The following is a 21,214-nucleotide window of genomic DNA, read 5'->3' as shown; positions in this document are numbered from 1 at the left end:
CTCTACGAGATGAATTATCTTCACATTGCCATTAAGGAAAGAACAAGGTACGATTTCCCATAGGTTTATATCCTCGACCAAACCACCAGGGAAGGAGCACGGCATTTGAAAGGTAGGAATTCTAACTGTACATTTAAATAAGTATGAATTATTACACCTCAGTTTTAAAATCCAAAATCCACGTTATCCACAATTGCCGTCCAATGCCCTAGCCATATCACCCTCAACTCTGCCTGCCTCTGCTACCTTTGTCCCCTACTTACCTCATACGCATCTTTGATGTTCAGGGGCTCACCCAGTGCTGCCACATGCCCCACAATGCCTTTGTTCCACTCTAGGCGTATACAGTTGTTGGAAGCTTCTTCTAGTGTTGAACCTTCAGCAACATCAAAGAGGCGGCTGATCAGAAACTTGTCATTAGAGCTGTCCTCACAGACAAGGAACAGGGAATAGCGGTCAGCAGAGATAAGTCCGTGGATATGCAAGAAAATTTTGTGACACAAGGCTGTGACATCCAAATGACTAGAAATGTCTTTCACTAATTCCAAGAGTCTTGAGCACTGGTCCCCTTCATTACTATCAAACCTTGTGGGGGTTAGAGGCATCTGCTCCTTCTTTTCTGAGTCCAAAAGGAAGCTCACAGTTCCCTCAGAATCCTTGACCACAATGGGTCTGAGGGGCCGGTCAAACTCTGAGGCAGAAATTTTCCTGGTTGGTGTGCCAGGGGCACTGCTCTCTGCACGAGGACTCTGGGGCAAAGGGCAAGGACAAGACTCGGTGTGGCTTCGAACGCCTTCCTTGCACACAGGGATGGAGTGAACTCTCTCAGCAAACCATGCATTGACCATTTCTCTGCAGAACAGAACATGCAGACACATAAGTTACTTGAGGAGGAAGAGTCTACCCTGAAAGCTGCCCAAAATCCTTCTAGTGCAGGGGTATAGTCACTCTCCATACTTAGGAGCTGTAGAAAAATAACATTATCATCTCGGTAGATGGCAATTTGTTTATCCAACAAATTTTAAAATGCATCTAGCCTTTGTTTAAAGTTCCTTTTCCATGTGGCAAAGGAAACACAAGAGCACTCACCACAGTACTGTTTCTACAGCAAAGCTAAGCAGCAATATAATACCACTAAAAGATGCTGACAGATACATCATGGTGCATTTATACAGTGAGAAAAACAATGGTTATAGGTACCAAGTGGTATAGGGTGTGCTGACCATGTGCAAGGCCCTGGGTTCATGTGAACATGTCTGATGTAAGGGTATAAAGGAACAGATGGGAGTCAAGAAACCTGGATGGAATTTTTGCTTGACGGTTTTAGTTTTTTTCAGATAGAGTCTCAGTATGTATACCAGGCTGGCTTAGAACTTTCAACCCTCCTGCCTTGATCTCCTGAGTGCTGAGATTATAGGCGATAGTGGCCTGCTGGTAGCTCTGGCCAAACAAATCACTTCTATGGCTTAAGGATTGGATTTGTATTTTCCCTTCTCTTCCTTGAAGCTAGGTGATTTTGTAACTTTACCCAGTTACTGATATTAGAGGGAGAACATTTTACTTAATCCTGGTGAGGCAGTCATTAACAAACCGACTTCTAAATTATGACGCTAACTTAAATGTCTGAAGCAAACCCATTTTATTCGTCCATGACAAAACCAGGAATCAAACTCAGCTCTCCCATTCCCATAACTATGGCTTACAAGAAAATCAACTATCTCAGAATATTAATTCCTGTCACAAAGAAAGCAGTGCATCAGTCTCTCTGATTTTGAAAGTCAAAATCAAAATCAAGTAGAGAAGGCATAGAGAGAATAACATCTTTCCCAATAACACATTCCCTAATTTAAACCTTTACAAAGGATCACAAACAACAGCACACCACAACAGTGAGGTAAAAAATAGTATGTCAAAGGATTCAGAAAGCAAAGATTCTTGAGAATACATCCTTTAAAAACATCTAACTGAATCCCAACATATATGGGTCATGTTTTATAAATCAAAAGCAATGCACTAAAAAGAATGGATAATGAATGTGTCTGACAGAAGAGTCACTCTAAGTGTTGCTAGATTTAGCAAACAAAAAAGAACATCCAGCGAAAACTGAGTTTCAGGTAAACAATGAATAACTTTTTAATGTAAGTGGTATGCAAAAGTCAAATTTAACTGGGAATATTCTATTTTTTTCTGGCCATCCCAGTCATTCCACATTGTTTTTTCTAACTAAAATTACTGGTGAAAAGACAATGAAGGAAAGATAAAATCTATGCAGCACACTAATGGGTTGTAGGCTATCAAATTACTAATTTTAATACTGAAACAGCACAGAGGATGACTGCCCTATAGTCTTGCACATAATTGGACCTTTTTGAAAGTTCTTAGATTAATAATCTGTTGAAAAACTAGAAGCAAAACTAGAGCATAAAATCCTCTCTAGAATCAAGCTCTTTTATTTTGCTCTCAAAACTATGCACATAATATGTTTCACAAGAGAGAAGAAATCAACTGTGATCTTCTTATAAAAGGCTAAGTTATTACTTGCTAAAATTTGGGATTACAATGGTCCAAGAGGCTGTTTTCAGCAGTGAGTCCTGGATTCTTTGCATTTGCTTCTTCCTTTGAGTTTCAATTTCATCCTAGATAAAAAGAGGAAATGCCAAAAGTTCCAATCTCTTTGTGAAGTGTAATGTAGTATCTTTAGCAGGTTATAAAGTCAAGAATCCCAAATCAGCAAGCAGAGGATAATCTAGTTCCAGGAGATGAAATGCTGAACCATCACAACTTCTCTGAGGTCAAGTCCATCCATGGCAACAGTGGCTTTGGTATCAACATCCCATGAAGACCTCACAGCAGCTCACATTATCAACAGTCCACGAGGTGGTTCTTGGGTAAGACCATTCAAATTCTTTTTGCCTCTCAACTTCCTCATTTTAAAACAGGGTGAAAATCTCCTGATTCCTTTACTCACAACAAACACAAATTAAAAAAAAAATGAATATGGAAGCACTTCAAATCTCCCCTCCCTAAAAGTCAAAATCAAATATTAGCAGAGAAGGCAAAAGAAAGTAAGCTCACTACAATGAGATTTTGCTATTTCCCACACCCTTTGTGCCTGTTCCCATGGAGATGAATGCCTGGGGTACAGAGCAGTGGCTGTATAGCTCCTCTTAAAGTTCAACTACAGGGATCAGAAAAAGGATGACAGTATTGGGTGTGGTGATCCATATCTATAATTCTAGCTACTAGGGAGGCAGGAGGATCACAAGACCCCATCTCAAAAACAATACAAACAAATGGACTGAGGGTATGGCTCAAGTAATAAAGCACTTGTGTTGCATGTGTGAGGCCCTATGTTTAATCCCAGTACAGGGAAAAAAGAAAAGTGAAAAGGCTGTGTCTGGTACATGCCCACATGCAGGGGAACCAACTGGGTGGCCCAGGCTAGCTGCATGCACCAAGAGCATTCAATGTCCTCTGCCAGAGCAGATACCTCAGAATGCCATCCTTTGCAGACTTCCTCTAAATTTTCTTCTAAAAAAGGAGTATAAATTGCATCATTGCCATCTGAGTAAAAACAATGAAAAAGAAACAAGTTCCTCTGAGGTAATTTTTATTCTTTGCCACAAGCACTAATAATTTAGGGTACAACTTTCACATACAGGCATCCTCGCTAACTGCCTTGCAAACCTGGAACCCCTCAGAAAGCATAGGGCATTGACACTGTCAGCTGATTTAACTTTCACAAGCTGCTAATGAAAGACAAGCCAGAAAGCCTTGGCCAAGTGAATGCAATGAAAACTGAAGCCAAGAATTTATAATCAATGACAAGACCCTGACGTTTAACATCCCATCCCAATGGCTCCCTCTTCTCATCCAAATCTGTTTCATTATCCTCCACTCACTTACTTCCTACCTTACTTTATTACACCAAAACATTCTTACCACATAAATGAGCTGTATTATGTATCCGTTTTCAGTGAGTAAATTCAGTTTTGTATTTCAACTTTTACAATACGACTTAAAACATCTGGAGATACCATAAAGGGCACCAGAATTAATGTCAGTAATGATTTCTCTCAGGCCACACTAATGTGAATACCACCTGTGGCTTCAAACTTGTATATACTACAGGTGATGCTCCGGCTTAGTAAGGAACATGTCCTACACTGAGCTCACAAAGCACCTGCAGGACAAGATCTAATCAGATGGGAGGGAAAAACCAAACAAAAGTTGTCACAAACAGACCATGACTTCTTAACATAAAGGTTTCTGAATCTTAAATCTCAAAATCTTTTGAAATATGACTCCAATAAGAAATGTGTTATCCTAGTATTTCTACTCTAGGGAAGACATGTGCAGCTTAAATTGCACATTGGGATGTTTAACACATTTTGGTTTCAGGAGACTTCTTCACAGCTCTAACAACACTGCCCTTCAAGATGCTGTGACAATGTGGGTTGAGAACCCGGAAAACATCCACCACTAGCCTGGCTCCCCAGCAGCTGTGTGTACCAGCATTGGCCACTTTTGGCCTTTAGTAGACAGAGGATGGATCAATTCACCTGTGACATTCCCCAAAGGAATTCTGGGGAGGGGGATCAGCAGTTTATTTTATCAAAATGTCACATGTGGCAGAAATGAAATCCTGTATGTTTCATTCTACACAACACATGTGTTCCCACTTTTAAAAGGGGAAAGTGTTATATTCTCATAAAAAGTGTTGTATTCTTAAAATGATAGACTCAACTAATTATTAAATCCAATTGTGCCAAGCTAGTAATACATTTTTTGGCTATTTAAATAGGTTTGAGTTTTGCAAGTTGAATATGCTTATCTTGTAATCTCTAAACATTTTTTGAATTAATGAATAAGATTCTTTGAAAAGAGTAAAATGTTACTATGCAGTTCCATGTAGCAGTAACTTTACTTTCTACCAAAGTCAAACTGCTCTCTCATCTTACAAAAGGAGTTTTGAGAAACGCAGAAATGTCTTCATATTCAATGTTCCTGATGTCTTGACAGGGAAAATAATTAAAATATTTTGTCTAGGTTTTGTAGAATATTTCTTGGCCTATAAGAAAGTAAAGAAAAACTTATAAGGCTCAGTAAAATTGGGATATAAACCTAATAACCCTCATGAGTTAAATAATTAGATGAAACCTACTTATGACACAACTGGTTTAATGCATCTTGCATATTTGCCTAAAATAATGTATCAAAGGATAAAAATTCAGGGGGAAGAGATGGCCCAAACAATGTATACACATATGAATAAATGAATAAACAATTAAAAAATAATAGAAAGCTAAATAGAAAAAACATTGAATGTAGTATATGTTTTAAATTGATTAAATGTTTTTAAATAAAGAGAATTTAGGGCTGGGGGCATGGATCAAGTGGTAGAGTGTGCTGAGTCCAAAAAACTAAAAAATAAAGAGAATTTATTAAATGCACCTAAATAGAATAACTAGATATTAGCATTAGGTGCGCGGGGAGGGCGGGAGGTTGGTTTTTTAAGACAGGCTTTTACTATGTAGCCCAGTCTGGCCTTACACTCTTCCCAAGTGCTAGGATTGCAGGCATGTACCACTATATCCTGGCTCTGCCATTGCCTTTAATTTAAAAGCATCGTTCATCTCAAAGATGGGAGAGGTGGGGGAGAGAGAAAACTATTGCAATGTGTTTTTTCAAAATGAAATAACACCACTTGACTTTCCACACCAATAATTATACCTGAATATAACAGAATTTTCTGAATCCTACATAGAGATTAAGAGTTAAAAATTGAGAAAAATAAATGAAAGAATGTAACTTGTTTTTCCATTACTACTTAGAAAGTAATTCTTTTCAAGATATAGATTTGGGGACTATCATCTCTAAATAATATTGGCAATAAATGTGAGGAAATAAACATTCACTACCTATGATGGAAACCACAGTGATATTTATAATGATGATAATTCTAAACAAAGTATGTTTTTAATACTTGATAAAATAATGCTTGGACAATCTGCTAAAGGTCATTTGGGGACTGAAGTTGGCCATTTTAGTTTTCATCCAAGGGGGGGCTGAAGAGGTCAATGCTGTCCTTGGGCCACAAGGTGGGCCACAGACAAAGTCCCTGGAGCAGAACTTTCAGAACAGGTTTCTAGGTTGCCTCAAGCAAAACAGAAGAAAACATTACAGGCCCTGAGTAATCCATAAACACACTGCATTTTCATGTTTATAAGTATACTATTAAAATGTCAACCTTTCTTTCTTTTAAATGTTTTTATCATCAGTCATGTGAATTAATCACTAGTACCGGAATCACAAAGAGTGTCCTAAATTTTCTGAACAGACAGAATTGTTATATGAAATTCTGCTAAAATTATCTGCAGGAAAAAACATCAAAACAACTCAAATAAAAATTATATTGGGAATTTTTCTGCTCTTGGATTTTATAGTTTAAGTTAGGTTGTTTGTGTAATTGACCTGGTTCCACTACTCAAATTTGGAAAAATACTTACAGCAATGAAACTTCAATTTGAGGAGCTGATATGCTTCTCTTTTAGTGAGAAGCAAGAACTGTTAAGAGTTGAAGCAGGCTTTAAATCTCATTTATGAATCTGTGTCTTGATTCCTCAGCCCTTCTCACTGCCCACCTTACAGATGATGTTTGTTAACTTGGGCTAGTCACAAAGATCTTTAGTAGCAAAACTGGAAACAAAATCTTGGGGTCTGAATTCCTATTTCACTTCCCTTTCTAGTACCGTACAGAATCCCACAAGAGGTGTGTTCAAACCAGTAATAAAAATTCATCTAGAATGAGAAAGGCACTTAAGGTCTCTACAATCACTATTTATAGGTAAATGCCTATTTACCAGAAAAAAAGGGAACGGATATCAAAGTTTTGATTAAGTTTTAGGTGCTAATGATTCTCAAGGTAAAAACAGTAAACTACTAAAAATGCCAAGAACTATACATTAGGGTTTTAATGTCTTAAGAACTCCACTAGATGAAAAACACCATCATCTCCACTTCACAGAGTGAATAATGTGCTTACAGTCATTCTAGAAAGGTGGCTCTGCAGTTGAGGCCTAAGACTGTCTGATCTAGGGCTTCTAGTCACCATAAAAAGAAAGAAATTTTAAAGGTTTCAGAACAGTGGCTCCCAACCAAGTTATGGGGCCAACCTTGAGGAACAGTTGAAATGTTGGGAACAGATTTACTTTCACAAACCTGGGGGTGCCCCTGGCATTTATTGTCTAGGGCCTGGGAATGTTAAATGTCCTGCAATGCACCAGAAAGCCTCTCACACAAAAGTGTCACCTTCCAATGCCAACATCATCTTTGAGAAGCACTGCTGTAGATGATGAAAATTTTAACAGATTATAACAGGGTATTAAACAAAAGGGGATATTTGGGGCACTTCTATCTCATAACTTCCTATAATCTCTACTCTGGTCACAGTAAATAGTTCACTTCAGTGTAGTAAAGAAATGAACAATCTGCCTGAAGTTATTTAGTGTTTTAAGTTTTCTCCTGCATGAAAACATCTCAGAAAATTACTGGGATCAAATATAGACAAATCACAGAATTGCTTCCTATGGCTTTACTGTCCATACCATGATGGAGAGTTGTAAAGGACATACTATTTTGTAATTTTCCTTGCATTCAAAATCACATGGTATGAAAGATGTTTAAAGGGACACCTAATACATCTGAAAGAAAATATAGTAGCAGCAATCTATGCTGTAAATAAGAAAATTTATTTGCTTGTCGATTTAGATGAAGAAGCTGAACTACATTGGCATTTCTCAATCTCAGACCCCAAGAGCTCAACACAAGTATGTTTTGAAGATCTGTATTTTTCTATGAAAATGTTTTAAATTTTTATTTTCAAACTGATCATAATTAATACAAAAAAAAAGGTTTAGGAAGTATGCCTTAAATTATAGCATGACCATGTTATAGGCAAGTGTTACCCTGTAATTTCAGTGCACAGATTGATATTTATGTTCATGAGCGAATAAGAGCAAATGCAATATGCAAGTATGCTTCCTCTATGTAAAAAATGAAAACTGGTTTGCTATGCTATTGGAATAAAAGTTCCATGACTGCTCAAAGACCCAGCAGGAGAAGCGAGTCATCATGGGCAACTGTGGCCAAGGCCAGCTGACCTCACTAGACTGCTCATCAGGCAGTTAGGGCCACATTGACTTTGCAAGGGTGATTTAATGAATGCTGCCAATTTGCATTTGGCTATGGTTTTATCATTTTTTTCATAATTACATTTAAATTTATTTTGGTAGTACAGTTGCATAAAAGCTATACCAAGATTAAATTATATCTACTTTTATTTATTCTACTTCTAAGAATTCCACATTCAACCAACATTAAAACAAAAGGAAGTCAACACGAGGCGTGGTAGATATCTGGAACTTCTGAATCTGCCCACATTGCTTTGTTTTACCCTCCCTGCTCCCAACCCCAAAGGACAGCTCACCCTATAGGCTATCTACCCCCCAAAAACAACAACAGCAACAACAAAATTAGACAACCCCACTCTCCTGGATACAGTGACTAGTCCAGATAAAGCAGATGACTCAAGTAAATCCAGAGTAATGTGGAGAGGGTTGAAAGGTCCTGTGCAGACACTTGTGTGTATGTCTGTGTGAGTTTTAATTATTTCCACAGCTTAGATTCTGATCTTTTCTTATATCCTTACCATAGCTATTTAACAGAGTAGAGATGATGATTCTTGCTTTTTTATAATTATCATTAGGGATATAAAATCAAAGTAGGATCATTTCTCTCCCAAATTAAGGCATAATAAATCTATTCATACAACATGATTTGTAAAATGTCACTTTATAATTCAGAATCAAGGGAAAAGAAGAAAACAATGGTACATAGCCTTCAAAAAGTGTGTTCACTACAAACTGAAAACCAGAGAAATATACTTCTTTTAAAGGTTTTTAAAAACTTTTTAGAATATTCATCAAATGATTCTTATGCACTTAGCACTCAGTTTGTTTCACCTGCCTTAAATACTGCTTGACAATAAATACTAGTTCTTATGATTCAGGGCAATGAATAAAGCACTTACATTGTAAAAAATTACAATAATATAATTTAAAATAAAATGAGAATAACAAGTCAATCAGTAAGATTATAGAGCTAAATATCAAACAAGTGACTCATGTGTAGAGACCTTCTTCCATCTGTATTCCTAGGTTTGTAGCTCACAGGCACTTTTTCCTGACAACCTGACATGACAGATCTTTCCAAGCTACATCCATCACCTGTCTACTGGCCAATGGAATCCACGTCTGTACAGCTAAACTAATGCCACCGGATGTCCTGCAAAGTCAGGAGCAAGTCTGCTTTTAAATTCAGAAATAAATCATTTTCAACATCATTGCCAATCAACTCATTGACTTCATGAATTGTCCTCTCTCTTACTAAAGGCTTTGAAACTCCAGAAAGGTTTTTATCCTACAATAGGGGATGAGAAAAAAAACAAACATAACTTGCATACCAGTTGTAAGAAATGAAGAGGGGCAAAAGTTTTGGAGGCATGAACTAATCAATGCCATGTAGTTCTCTTTAGCTTTTATAATTATGAAAGAAATCATTCCTGAGCATTATTAAAACACACCATGCAGCAGCAGCAAAGCTCTAGCCTAATTTGTGTTCTCAAATGTAAAGGAATGACGCATTCTCAAATCTAAAGGAATGACACATTCTCTGTGATCAGGTAAGGGATGAAGGTACACACTTCATACAATTTTTTAAGCTGCAATTTTTTAAAAAGAAGTGATACCAGAGACCAGAGTCAAATAATCTAAAGTAGAATTATTTTAAAAGGAAACTTGGGGGCTGAGGTGTAGCTCAGTTGGCAGAACACTTCAGAAGCATGTCAGAGGTTGGGTTCCAAACTAGTACCCCTCTCCCTAAAAAAAGAGAAAGAAAGAAAAAAATGTTGTTGCCTCACATAATCAAAATGCTAGCAAGCTTCCTAATTTTGAAGTGCTATGGACATGATCACATGAAATATTGGCAATTTTTACAGATCACAAACTGAAAATTTTCCAACAAGCCTATTTAAGTTTTTATGATACTAAGATAATAGATTTATTTCAAGATATCTATTTAGGACTAATGGTTATTGCAATAAATTTATATTTTTATGAACCATGATCATTTAGTTAGGCTCACAAAAGTTTCTAAATTTCAAACTTTAAAAATACTGGAGACAGAAAGGCATAAGAAATATCTATTTTTTTCCAGGTTCTATGGGTTCCTTCAGGCAGAAGAATTCAATTCATAGCATGCTTCCAGGATACTATAAGGTAGCTTAAAGCTGGCCATATGGACCCTAGTTATGAGCAATACAAGGAGAAAAGACAATTATTGCACCAGAATTGCCATCATGAGGTATTATAAATAATATCAAAGTCAGATTGGGTCAGTGCTCTGAGGGTTTAATTGTCTTCAACATCAGCGATTGCCTAAAAAATTATGCTTAACAAATCATTTGTCTCAACATAGAAAAAAAGTTTATGCTTCTCTGTAATTAAAGAAATGATAAGTTTTTTAAATGGAGAGCAATATTTATTTTACATCCACCATCTGCTTTTAAGGTATATATCTTACAAATAAAAATACTATACCTTTTACAAACAAGAAAAGAATGACAAAGAAAAAAGAAAGAACCTCAAACAGGAGTTGGAAACTCAACTGATTCAGCACAGCTTTGCAGTGTCACATAAAAAGTCTATGTAGAAAGCTGCATGAGACTGTAAAACTTCTGTTTATGGACTTTGATCCAACCTGCCATAAAACTATTCCTCACTTAGTATCTTCTATTTCCATTATATGCCAAATATTCTCAGGCTTTTGCCTGGTACAAAACAAAGCAATAAAATTTAACCATCTCACTATTATAATACTAAATGACCTAAAACATTACCCACAATCACTGAGCTGGTTAGTAACCAATGAAAGATAGCTTTATTCTAACGTGCCATCAAGAATAACTGTTAAGAGGCGTTAGCATCAAGAAGGCGACATTTGTAAATGCATGCACAGTAAAGTCCCCAATTAACACAGCATCTCAGGCCTGTAAGACTGCAAGTAATCTAGAATAATTTGATTCACTAGAATCAAATTAATTTCTACATCAATACATTATGCTATGAATTATTCATGTGACACCCTTAAATTCGCATAAGCAGGTTTTGACTACTGGAAGGAACTGCTTCTATACTAGAAGCTATAGCTTTTAATGAGGTACTTAGCTCTGCACTTGAAGATAAAATATAGAAAATAATGAAGTATAGCAGCCTAACTGCTTTCCAGGTCCACCAAAATTCACAGGTGTTTTTGAGAATTTAGGAATGCCAGAACTTTCATCACTGAGTGCAGATCACTCAGGTCTGGGGATAGGATAGAAAAGCATGCCTGAATGGCAAATGACAAGAAACAATGTAGAAATAGTTCCACCAGCAAGCTCTATTACTGGTGCAAATGCACAATCTAAGTGAATTCAAAAGTCACTGTAAATTTTAAAATATGCCACATGCCTCTACAGAACTATTCTGTGTCTTGCCTTTTCTAAATCACATACAGTATTCGTCTTACACTTACAACGCCTAACAAAGTGATACGAACTTTTAATTTTTAAAAAACAGGGCTATAAAGTTAAGATGTATACAATAAATTTTTATCACTATAATGCGACCACACTGGGCTTAGTAGTCTGACATTTTTATAACCAACTGATGTCCACCTTCTTACTCTTATTTAAAAATCTCCAGTTAATGCCACCAGTATAAAGCCAAACTGGAATGTTATTTCATGAAGGCCCTCTGGATGCACAAAAATTCTGAGATTATATTCTTTACACTGACATCTCCAGCACTTTATAACTCCTAAACTTGAGGGCCTGCACCACACTCACTACTCAAACATTTTACACTTTCGTTTTCCAAGTTGTACTCAACATAGTCTTCTCTTAACACGACCCCCCCAAAGTGTTCAACCTACTGCCATCATCAACCATAACTAAAAACTGTAATTGAAAAACAAATCTCTTGGAGTTTTGGATCATCTAAATTTTATAGTTAGCACTGTCATTTTAAGAACTGGGGATTTAATCCTATGCTACATGGGAGAAGAATAGGAAAAGAAATGTAACTTAACTCTGTTTTCCATAAAATGTTGCTACATTTTCAAAGTTTTGGTAGGTTCTGACAGTATTCTTACTAGTGAGCACTATCACTGCATTGTCCCAAGTTTTTGACTTTAAAGGGAAGTTTATGCAGATTTATTGGACAAGACCCCTCCAGCACATGTTAAAGCTCAGCCTAGTTCTCTGCCTCCTCCGTTCTCTGTGCCCCAATTCAATGACTGCAGAAGGGTGGGAGTGTAGAGGATTGAAAAGACACTGGTGACAGATGGCCTCAGTAGCAGGTGACCCCTGAAAACTGTTGGCTCACAGCAATGGATTCTAGACCCAGATGGCCTTAGTGCCTCACCTCAGACCCGCAGAAAAGTGCTGTTCAAAAAGATCACTTTCAGAAAGAGCACTTTCCTTCCAGAGCTATCCTCTGACCCCTCTGGATTTTGAAGGAGGAAGGCTAAAGCAGGAAAGATGACTTATAAAGGTGGGGTGAGTACTTAAAGAGAGGAGTATTAGATTTGTCCCTGAGCCCTCTTCTGTCAAAAGACCTCCCAAATCGCCACCAAGTCTGAACGTTTCCTAGGAAAAACAAGATTAAAAGGGCCCAAGTAATAGATGTGCAAGAAAGTAGAGAGAGACAAGTGACCGTCGGTTTTCAATGAGGCATCTCCCGCAGGTGTGAGGGGCACTATGGGACTCAGGCTGGGGAATCGCGCCCCAGGGAAAGTGGAGGGAGGGATGCTGAAAGAAATACCTCGTTTTCTTTCCAAAGGGCAACATTGCAAACGTGGGCGGGGGGTCCTTTCCGAACCCGGCTGAGGCTGGAATCAGGAGGCTCCAGCAGTGAAGTCGCTCCCGGGTTAGGTCAGCGCAGGACCCGCTGCCCAAGGCCCTAGCCCCGCGCTCCAGCGGGTCGCAGCCTGCTGGCCCCGCGCTGCGTCGCCCCCTGGCGGGAAGCGCCCGACAAAGCCGCGGCCACGCGCGGGAGAGTGGGAGCCAGGCGCCCAGTCTCGGCCTCCTCCACCTTCACCGTCCTGGACACCGCAGCCCTCCAAGCCAAGGCGGCCGGCACAGCTGTGCAACGGCCACCGCCGGCGGGGCTCGGGCCCCTTCTCCAAAGGCAGCCTTAGTGTGCGGCAGACCCTGGCCGCGACCGACCCCGCACCGACTCCGACGCCTCTCAGGAATCCACGCGCCAGGCACTTCTCCCCGCTCTTGTCCCGAGCTCCGGTCCCAGTTCGTCCCCAACCGTAAGGCAAGCTGTTCCCACGCGGGTCCAGACTGCCCGCCCCGCAGCCGCCTCCTAAAGCACAGGCTCCTGCCCCCGCCCCCGCAACGGCCGCCCGGGGCTTGGCTCAGGACCAGGAAGCGCTGGCCTCGGGGTCTAGCGGGACCCGCCAGCCCCTGGGGTCGCTCACCATGGCGCCTCCCTTGCGCTCTTTGTGTGCGCCCCGCAACCCGGGCAGAACTTTCCTTTCCGCACTGCCATGGGCGAAAAAGCAAGTGAAAGGAAGCGCGGGACAATCGAGGGACTGGAAGGGACAGAAGAGGACACACTCACTCTGCAAAGACTCCGGCATGTTGCTGCCCTAGGGCTTCCTCGCCGCCCAGCCCTGCCCGGCTTCCCCGCCCGCCAGGGTCAGCGCGAGGGGGGCCAGGGGAGGAGCGGAGTCACCCGGACCCCGCTGGCCACGGCGCTTCCGGAGCTGCAGGGAAGGGGCTCGGACGCTGTTTTGGTTTTCCTAAGCGGGCTTAGGGACCCGGGAGGTAAAGGGGCCGGAGGAAGGCCGGGAGCGCGGGTGTGCGAAAGGAATTTTGCTTCTGGGGAATGCGGAGACCGGAGTCGCACGCACATTTTTGTATTTGAACTTTGTAAGCTGGCTTGGACCCGACGCTAGAGTTTTGCGACTGCGCTGGCTTCAAGTGGAGGACTCTGCCCCACACAACCCCGAGACCTACTTCAAAGCCAAGGGGCCTGGAGACAGGGTTTGTTTTATGGTAAACGGAAGGGAATTCAACAGAGGCAGAGATTAGCCCTGAGTTGCGCTCCAGCCCCCGTGTTGTCAGTGGTCCTCTTCTTACCTGGTGGCTTTCCTAACAAAGTAAGAGAAGGTGAAGTCCCAGTGATCATCCAACCAGGCTTCCACCGAGTCCGGGTCCTGCTGCTGCCACGGCCGCCTGACGCTGGGGCCGGCCGGGTCCATGGTCTGCGCCGCGCGCCTCTGCGGCTGGCGGGTGCGGATTTCCACCCCGCCAGGGTCTCTTGCTCGCTGGAAGCGCGGGACAGAGACCGAGACCCTCCCCTTTCCCTGCTGCAGTCCCGCAGGCTTTCAGCCAAGGGCCTGGCTCGGTCCGGCCTCCAGCCCCGCCTCGCCCCGCCCACCCCGCCCGGCCTCCTAGCTCCAGGCTCCCGGGTTCCAGGTGTGGCAGTCAGGGTGGCGCTGCAGCGCCAGCCCTGCTTGGTGTCTGGAGGAGTCCAGTTCTCAAAGTCTTCCAAGTTCCGGAGTTCCGAAGCAGCCTCGGGGGCGATAGACGAACTCAATGCAAACCAAGTGGGCACCTCCAGAAGGAAGCCAGGCGGCCGCTGGGATGCGCTGTGTGTGGAGCCCCCTGAGGAGCTTACTCAAAGGTGACTGGGTGTGATCAGAAGATCCCATTATAGGAAAGGGAAGGTTACAATGAATGGAACCCAACTCAAGCCTAGAAGGCAGAAGATAAGGAAGTTTCACCTGAAAGTGAGAGATGATGCTAACCTAATGCTTGTCCTTGCTCCTGGGAGTGCAATGACTTCCGCCTCCTTCTCTCCATACAAGTGTTTGGTCCAGGAGAACCAGGACCAACTTCCCTTGGAACCTAGTCTACGCCCTGGCCAAAAACCTCAGTCATCCGCCATGTCTGGGCTGGAGAATTGAAGCTTTTGCCCTCAAGAGAGGATTGTGGGCGTAGATGTGTAATTTCCAGCAGGACGACCCGTGCTTCATGTTAACAATAGTCAAGAATTAAATGTCTTTAACCATTGCACCCCACACCTTTCTTAACTGGAAAAAAAAGGATTTTCTGGAAAAAGAAAAAGGCAAACAATCACGATGCTTTGCCATATGAAGGTAGAAAACAAGGGCACCTCTGAACAATTAGGTTAATTTGATAGCACCAGCATTAGCTACCCAGGTTCAGTCCAGAGCAACCAGTTAGCCCAATTTTAAATTAATTCATCATTTTTATGTACTGGAATTAACAACCCCCTAGAAGTATCCACTAAAAAGGGCTCAGTCTTCCAACCCTATTTTGTCCACACCCTTATAAGTTGCAAAAATAGAAAGAAAAAAAAAAGAGTTGATTCCATCCTTCGCTTTGTCCTCATCCCAGTCTCCCTGTCCCACAATTGCAATTTTAATATGGCATTTGCAGTGACCTAATTTTTCTTGGCAGACTTAAATCTGGAGTTGTATGTTGCACAATGTGTGAATGACACCGTTAGCAGTGATATACCAGAAGTGATTTAGCTGACATACTTTTAACAAAGTACACTTGGCAAGAATGTAAGACATTACTCACTACATAGAAACACATAATTAAACTGATAATATGGGAGCCTTAAGCAATGTCTTCCAGTCCCCCATGCAATGGCTTATTTTCCTGCATTGAGTAATTGTCCTTTTGTAATTTCAGTTCCTCTGAAACTTTACCTTTGTGCCCAAGTAGCCACAACCAATATAACAGAAGCAAATCAGTAGAGCCGAAGTAAAGCAGGGTAAATTAGATTTTAAAGCAAGAGTTCTCTCCAGATATGCTACTATAATGGTGATCAGAATGCTGGGAGAATGGACTTTCTCTACAGTGATCTTCTACCTCCCCAAATCCATGCACTCCTCCTAACAGGAGGTCAAATAATTTAAGACCAGACTTAACAGACTAAAGATACAGAGTGAATTTTTTGGCTTCAATGTTTGTGTCCCCTTCCAAAGTTCATGTTGAAACTTAATGCCCAATGCAACAGTATTAAAAGGTGGGATCTTTAGGAAGTAATTAGACCACTGAGTTCTACTCTCATGAATGGGTTAGGCCACAGAAATGGGCTGGAGGGGACCAAGTTTGCCCCTTCTAACCTCTCTACCATGGGAGGACAAGGTGTTAGTCCTATGGAGGATGTAGCAACAAGGAGGAAAACGTCACATGTATTGTGCCTTGATCTTGGATTTACCAGCCTCTAAATCTGCAAGAAATTAATTTCTGTTGTTGATATATACCTACTCTTCCATATTTTGTTAGAGCAGCACTACAGACCAAGATAATGGGCAATATTAAATGGCCATTTTCTCTAACTTAAAAGAGTTAAAATATCAGAAACCAGTAAGGTTTTTGGATAATTGCTGCAAGAAAAACAATCCATGGATTCTCTCATCACTGAATCCCAATTTTGAATGGTGTAAGCAGTCGAATGAATTTACTGTGAAGGCCTATTACCCAAAAAACATGTCGCAAGGTGCTCAAAAGCAGGAGTGTTTTGAACTGTTCTAGTTTCTAGGAAACTCAGATAAAATCTGTAGCAATATCTCTTGTCAGCTTAAGTATATAGCTTTAAGGGAGAAGGGGGGAGAAATGACCCAAACATTGTATGCACATATGAATAAAAAAAATTAAAAAAGGAAAAAAAAGTATGTAGCTTTAAGTCTTTACTTAAAGAGAAGCATATTTTGAACTGGCCTTACCTTGGCCTCTCCTAGTCCTACTTCACTCTTTTTCCCAAAATGCACAAATATCTTATGTGTTAACTTGTTGGAATCCATTGCTGTAAACATCTCAAATCATCTTTTGAAATGAGTTGAAGAATAAGTAAACATCATTGGAAAATAACTTTTAAAATGTTGGTAATGCTATTTCTAACAAACAAATGTGGAACAACAGAAAGACCTCCAATGTACTATATTCCCATTGTATTGGACTGAAACTCAAACTCTCTAATAAGGGGGATCAGTAAGCATTCCATTAGTGTAATATCTGAAATAACCACCTCAAAAAGAGAAGGCGTTTATTTTTGGCTCACAGTTTTGGAAGTTTTAGTTTATGAACAATTGACTCCATTGTTTTGTGCCTGTGGCTGCACAGTACACAATGGTGGAATTGCATGGCAGAGGGAATCCAATTCAACTCATGCCAGGAACAAAAATGAGAAGAAATCAGCATCCATACTCCCCTGCAGGAGACTAAAACCTCTCACTAGATCCCATGTCTTCAAGGGTTCTACCACCAGCCAAAAACAAGAAGTTGGGGACCAAGCATTTAACGCATAGACAGACTCTTCCTATATAGCCCAGGCTGGCCTGGGACTCAGGGCCCTTCCACCTCTGCCTGCTAAGCATATATGACATTTTAACAGAATGCACAGAGAAGCACACAACACCACTTCTGTGTTATCTCTACCAAAAACATAAAATCTAATCATGAGGAAATAGCAAACATGTCCAGACTGACGGGCTTTTTTACAAAATAATGGGCCAATGTGCTTCAAAACTTTCAAGAACAAGAGAGATAAAGGGAGGCCGAGAGAGGCTTGTGTATTCAGTATTTATTGCTATGCAACAATCTGACCACTAGCTTAGTGACTTAAAGCCACACTCATTGATTATCTCCCAGTTTCTGTGAATGAGGAGTCCAGGATAGCTTAACTGGAGCCCCTGCTCATGGGCATCTATGATGCTGCAGTCAAGATGTCAACCAGGACTGTGGTCTCAGCTAAGGCTCACTGGCAAAGGAGCCACTTCCAAGCTCTCTGAGGCTGTTGGCAAAATTCAGTTCTTTGTGACTGCAGAACTGAGGCATTCTTTTTATTACTGGGTCCTGGAAGGAGAACTTTGCAGGCTGTTACCTGCAGGCTGCTCTCAGTTTCTGAAACCACCTGTATTCTTTACTACATGGAATTCCCCAACATGGCCACTAGCTTCCTCATAGCCAGCAAGGAAGAGGAGTCCAGAAAGGTGAACCCTATAATTTCATGTAACACAATCACACAATCATGTACAAGTCGTCACACACATCCCATCACTTTTACCATATTCCATTTTTTAGAAGCAAGTCAAGTCCTGCCTTCACACAAGAAGAGAGGATCATATGAGGGTGGGAATCACAGTGGCCACATCAAAAGTGTGAATAACACTGTGTCATAAGGCACAGGACTGAGACAAAGCACGTGTTAGTTGATGTTTGTTGGGCCGATGTAAAAGGAAATGTGCGTCTTCTCTCACCTCGTCAGATCTGTGTGTTGTATATAAATAAGTCCATCATTAATCTTTGAGGAGTGGTTGTTTCTTCTCATGGTCTTAGTGAGTCTTACCCACTTAGTAAGACAACATCTTACACTTAGCAGGACTAGGCTTAAGTAAAAGATCATTTTTCTGTTGATAGTTCTAGAGTACATATTCCAAGTTGTTACACATGAGATCAGTTATCAGCCCAACATTTTACCTGTGGTCTAATATTTTAGATGTGTGTGAATTTAAGTCAGATCCTGCTTCTCAATTTAAGGGACAAAGCTAACTGATGAGTAATAGTACTGCTATAATGTAGCGATTTGATGGTGTGCACAAAATTCTCTTTCCCAAATCAAATATAGGATTTTATACCCAAATCTCTTGTAGCAGCCAAGAATTCAGTTTGATATAAAAAGGCTGATCCAGTGAAAGTTCTTACTCAGAGGATGGTGAGCAGCTGCTCTTCATATTAACAGGGGTCACACGTAGAGGAAATAAACTTACATTAAACACTGGTGGGATTTGGACAGATACTAGGCACACTTTTCTGATAAACGGATGCAACACAGATGGACTTATGATAAAAAACAACTGTGGAATTTTCCCCTAGAAACTAACAAACAGGTGGACAGTCATCTGTTGATAATGCTTTGAAGTCCTGTCTAAGAAGCCTGGCTGCCCTTTCATCTGCAAATGGAGAGTATGTTAAACAGAGGAATTGTGATGTTTGTATTAGTAAATAATATTAGCCACTTAGAGAAGCATAAAATAACATGAAACACTCATAGCCAGAGCAAATCTATTCCTCTCATCCACTTTTCTGTTAAAGAGATTCCACACTCTAAATTGAATGTCGCATACTAGTCAGAATGATGAAACATAAAATTATTACAAGGAAAAAGCAAAGACTGAGACACTTTTAAGACAACTGCATCAAGGTGTGATATATTTAACAGAAAACCAGATTAAAAGTAAGTAATTTAGAACACTTCTTAAAAATTGAAGGAACAAAGATGTGTGCTTTTCAAAGAAAATCTGGAGAAACATGTTTAATGATCTTAAATTTAGTCTAGAGAATAACTTGCCTTTCCTTTAAAAATTATAGGTAAAAAAATTTTTAGTTGATGCTTAGAATCTCATTTTAAAAATCTCAAATGGACACTATTCATAGGCATGATTATGGGGCCTGCTCCTTCCCATATTTATAAGGAAAGGTCTGATGTAATTATCACACCAGAAAAAATGAAGGATCTCATGACTACAAGATAATTTTTGCCTTTTAGAAATAGCGTTTGCGAGTTGGGGATGCAGTTCAGTGGTAGGGCTCTTTCCTAGCATGTACAAGGTCCTGGGTTCAAAACCTAGCAATACAAAATAAAAAGCTTTTGGATATACTTCTCTGAATCAACTTTTTTTAAAATATCAAGATTTAAAAATTTAATAAACTCAATTAAAAGTCAAGTAAGACCTCAGAAATCAGGTTTACTACAAATTATCTAAAATTTTTCCTTCACCTCTGATAAATGCATTGAAAATATGACATTTTTAAAATAAATGAAACCAAATGTTGCATGGAGATCTGGACTAAGCCAAAAGTGTGTTCTGTATAGATACAGTCACAATTACTCAATTTCTCATCCTTTTCTTACAGGAAACTTAACAATGTATGGAAAGGGAATAACTTGCAACCATTCCAATCTGGAAGTTCCAAATAATAATTTCAATTATACTTAACAGAAAATATTGTCTTTACATGATAGCACTTCCAGGAAGAGTAATCAATAAATCAATAGAATGAAGGCACTGTATCCATAGAACAGGCCCAATTTCTTCAACTTCATTTATTTTCATTCTCTTCTGGCTGTGAAATCACTGAGATGTATGAATTCTCTCTTTCCATAAGCTCTTACAGCATGGTAGTAGGGCCTGCATAATCACTTGGATATTAAGATTAAATGTTCCTTGAGAATTTGAAAAAAATTTCAAAAATGTTTTAAAACTGGAATTGATTAATGCAAGTGACACTCTGAAAGAACCACCCCAGAAGGCCACATACATTTTACAAACTGTGTCCCCATTGCTAAAAACACTCTGGGGAACTCGTCTTGAATGCTTCCAGAATGTACATTAATCTTGCATCTTTTCAGTGTGAGAATAGTTTGGTTTATTTATTTTACGCTGACAGTAAATTTGTTTCTTTATATATCTTAAGTGCTAAACATCATTCCACCTATGATTTAGTGGGGAATAAAAGAATTATTGTGGTAAAATAAGAAATGGTAATAAAGTAATGAGGCTGATATTTGTTCTTTAGAATGGAAGTTGATATTGTCCTTCCATTTCCTAGCTGTGTGACCAGAGACACTGACCAAAGGCTCAGTGCTTTGGTTTGCTCATCTGTTGTAGGAGTAACAATAGTCCACATAGACTTGTTGTGATGATTAACTGATGTAATAAATGCACAATAGTAGATAGAGTGCCCAGTACATACAGATTAGTAATTCTCAGGGAATAACTATATGTAGGCACTTCTAAATCTCTACTTCTTACCAAACTCCTTTTTCCATCTATTCAAGTTCAGCACATCATTCAAAAGTCACTCCAAATCCAACCTTTGAAGTAGGTTCTCCTTTTTGGAGCAACTAATTAATTTTGTAATTCTCTCTCTAACTAATCATGGAGTCCTGATATTAAAATCTATCCCTTTTTCTTCATCCCACCTCCAACACTTGACATCAGTCCATGAATCCATGCATTCCTCATGCTGCAAGAAGAGTGAACTTCTGATGTGCCAGTC

The 21,214-nt window shown here is 40.0% G+C and overlaps 1 protein-coding gene and 1 long non-coding RNA gene across 8 annotated transcripts in view; one reads left to right on the top strand and one right to left on the bottom strand.

The window, feature by feature from the left end:
- Nucleotides 1–14,531, bottom strand: part of Pde5a (phosphodiesterase 5A) — a 123,587-nt gene extending 109,056 nt beyond the window's left edge. Inside the window, exons 1-3 of one of the 4 annotated variants that reach the window (XM_074041618.1) lie at nt 14,252–14,382; nt 4,962–5,071; nt 264–852 (exon numbers count right to left, since the gene is read on the bottom strand). In XM_074041618.1, coding sequence (XP_073897719.1) covers nt 264–852; nt 4,962–4,996 — 624 coding nt within the window. In that variant the 5' untranslated portion in view covers nt 4,997–5,071; nt 14,252–14,382. Of the gene's footprint in view, nt 1–263; nt 853–4,961; nt 5,072–12,923; nt 13,101–13,730; nt 13,868–14,251 lie in introns of those variants that run through there. The other 3 variants (XM_074041617.1, XM_074041620.1, XM_074041619.1) reach the window with 3 other exon arrangements.
- The window catches only part of LOC141410882 (uncharacterized), a 60,603-nt gene that overhangs the window by 2,878 nt on the left and 36,511 nt on the right, over nt 1–21,214 (top strand). For 3 of the 4 annotated variants that reach the window (XR_012435686.1, XR_012435688.1, XR_012435685.1), the window contains exon 2: nt 2,705–2,888. This is a non-coding gene — a long non-coding RNA (uncharacterized lncRNA). Of the gene's footprint in view, nt 1–2,704; nt 2,889–4,401; nt 6,827–21,214 lie in introns of those variants that run through there. The other variant, XR_012435687.1, reaches the window with a different exon arrangement.

The sequence above is a fragment of the Castor canadensis genome, chromosome 9 (genome assembly GCF_047511655.1).
Source record: "Castor canadensis chromosome 9, mCasCan1.hap1v2, whole genome shotgun sequence".
Classification (NCBI taxonomy): Eukaryota; Metazoa; Chordata; class Mammalia; order Rodentia; family Castoridae; genus Castor; species Castor canadensis.
The sequence above is the reverse complement of the archived record's forward strand: the minus strand, read 5'-3'. Positions and strand labels throughout refer to the sequence as shown.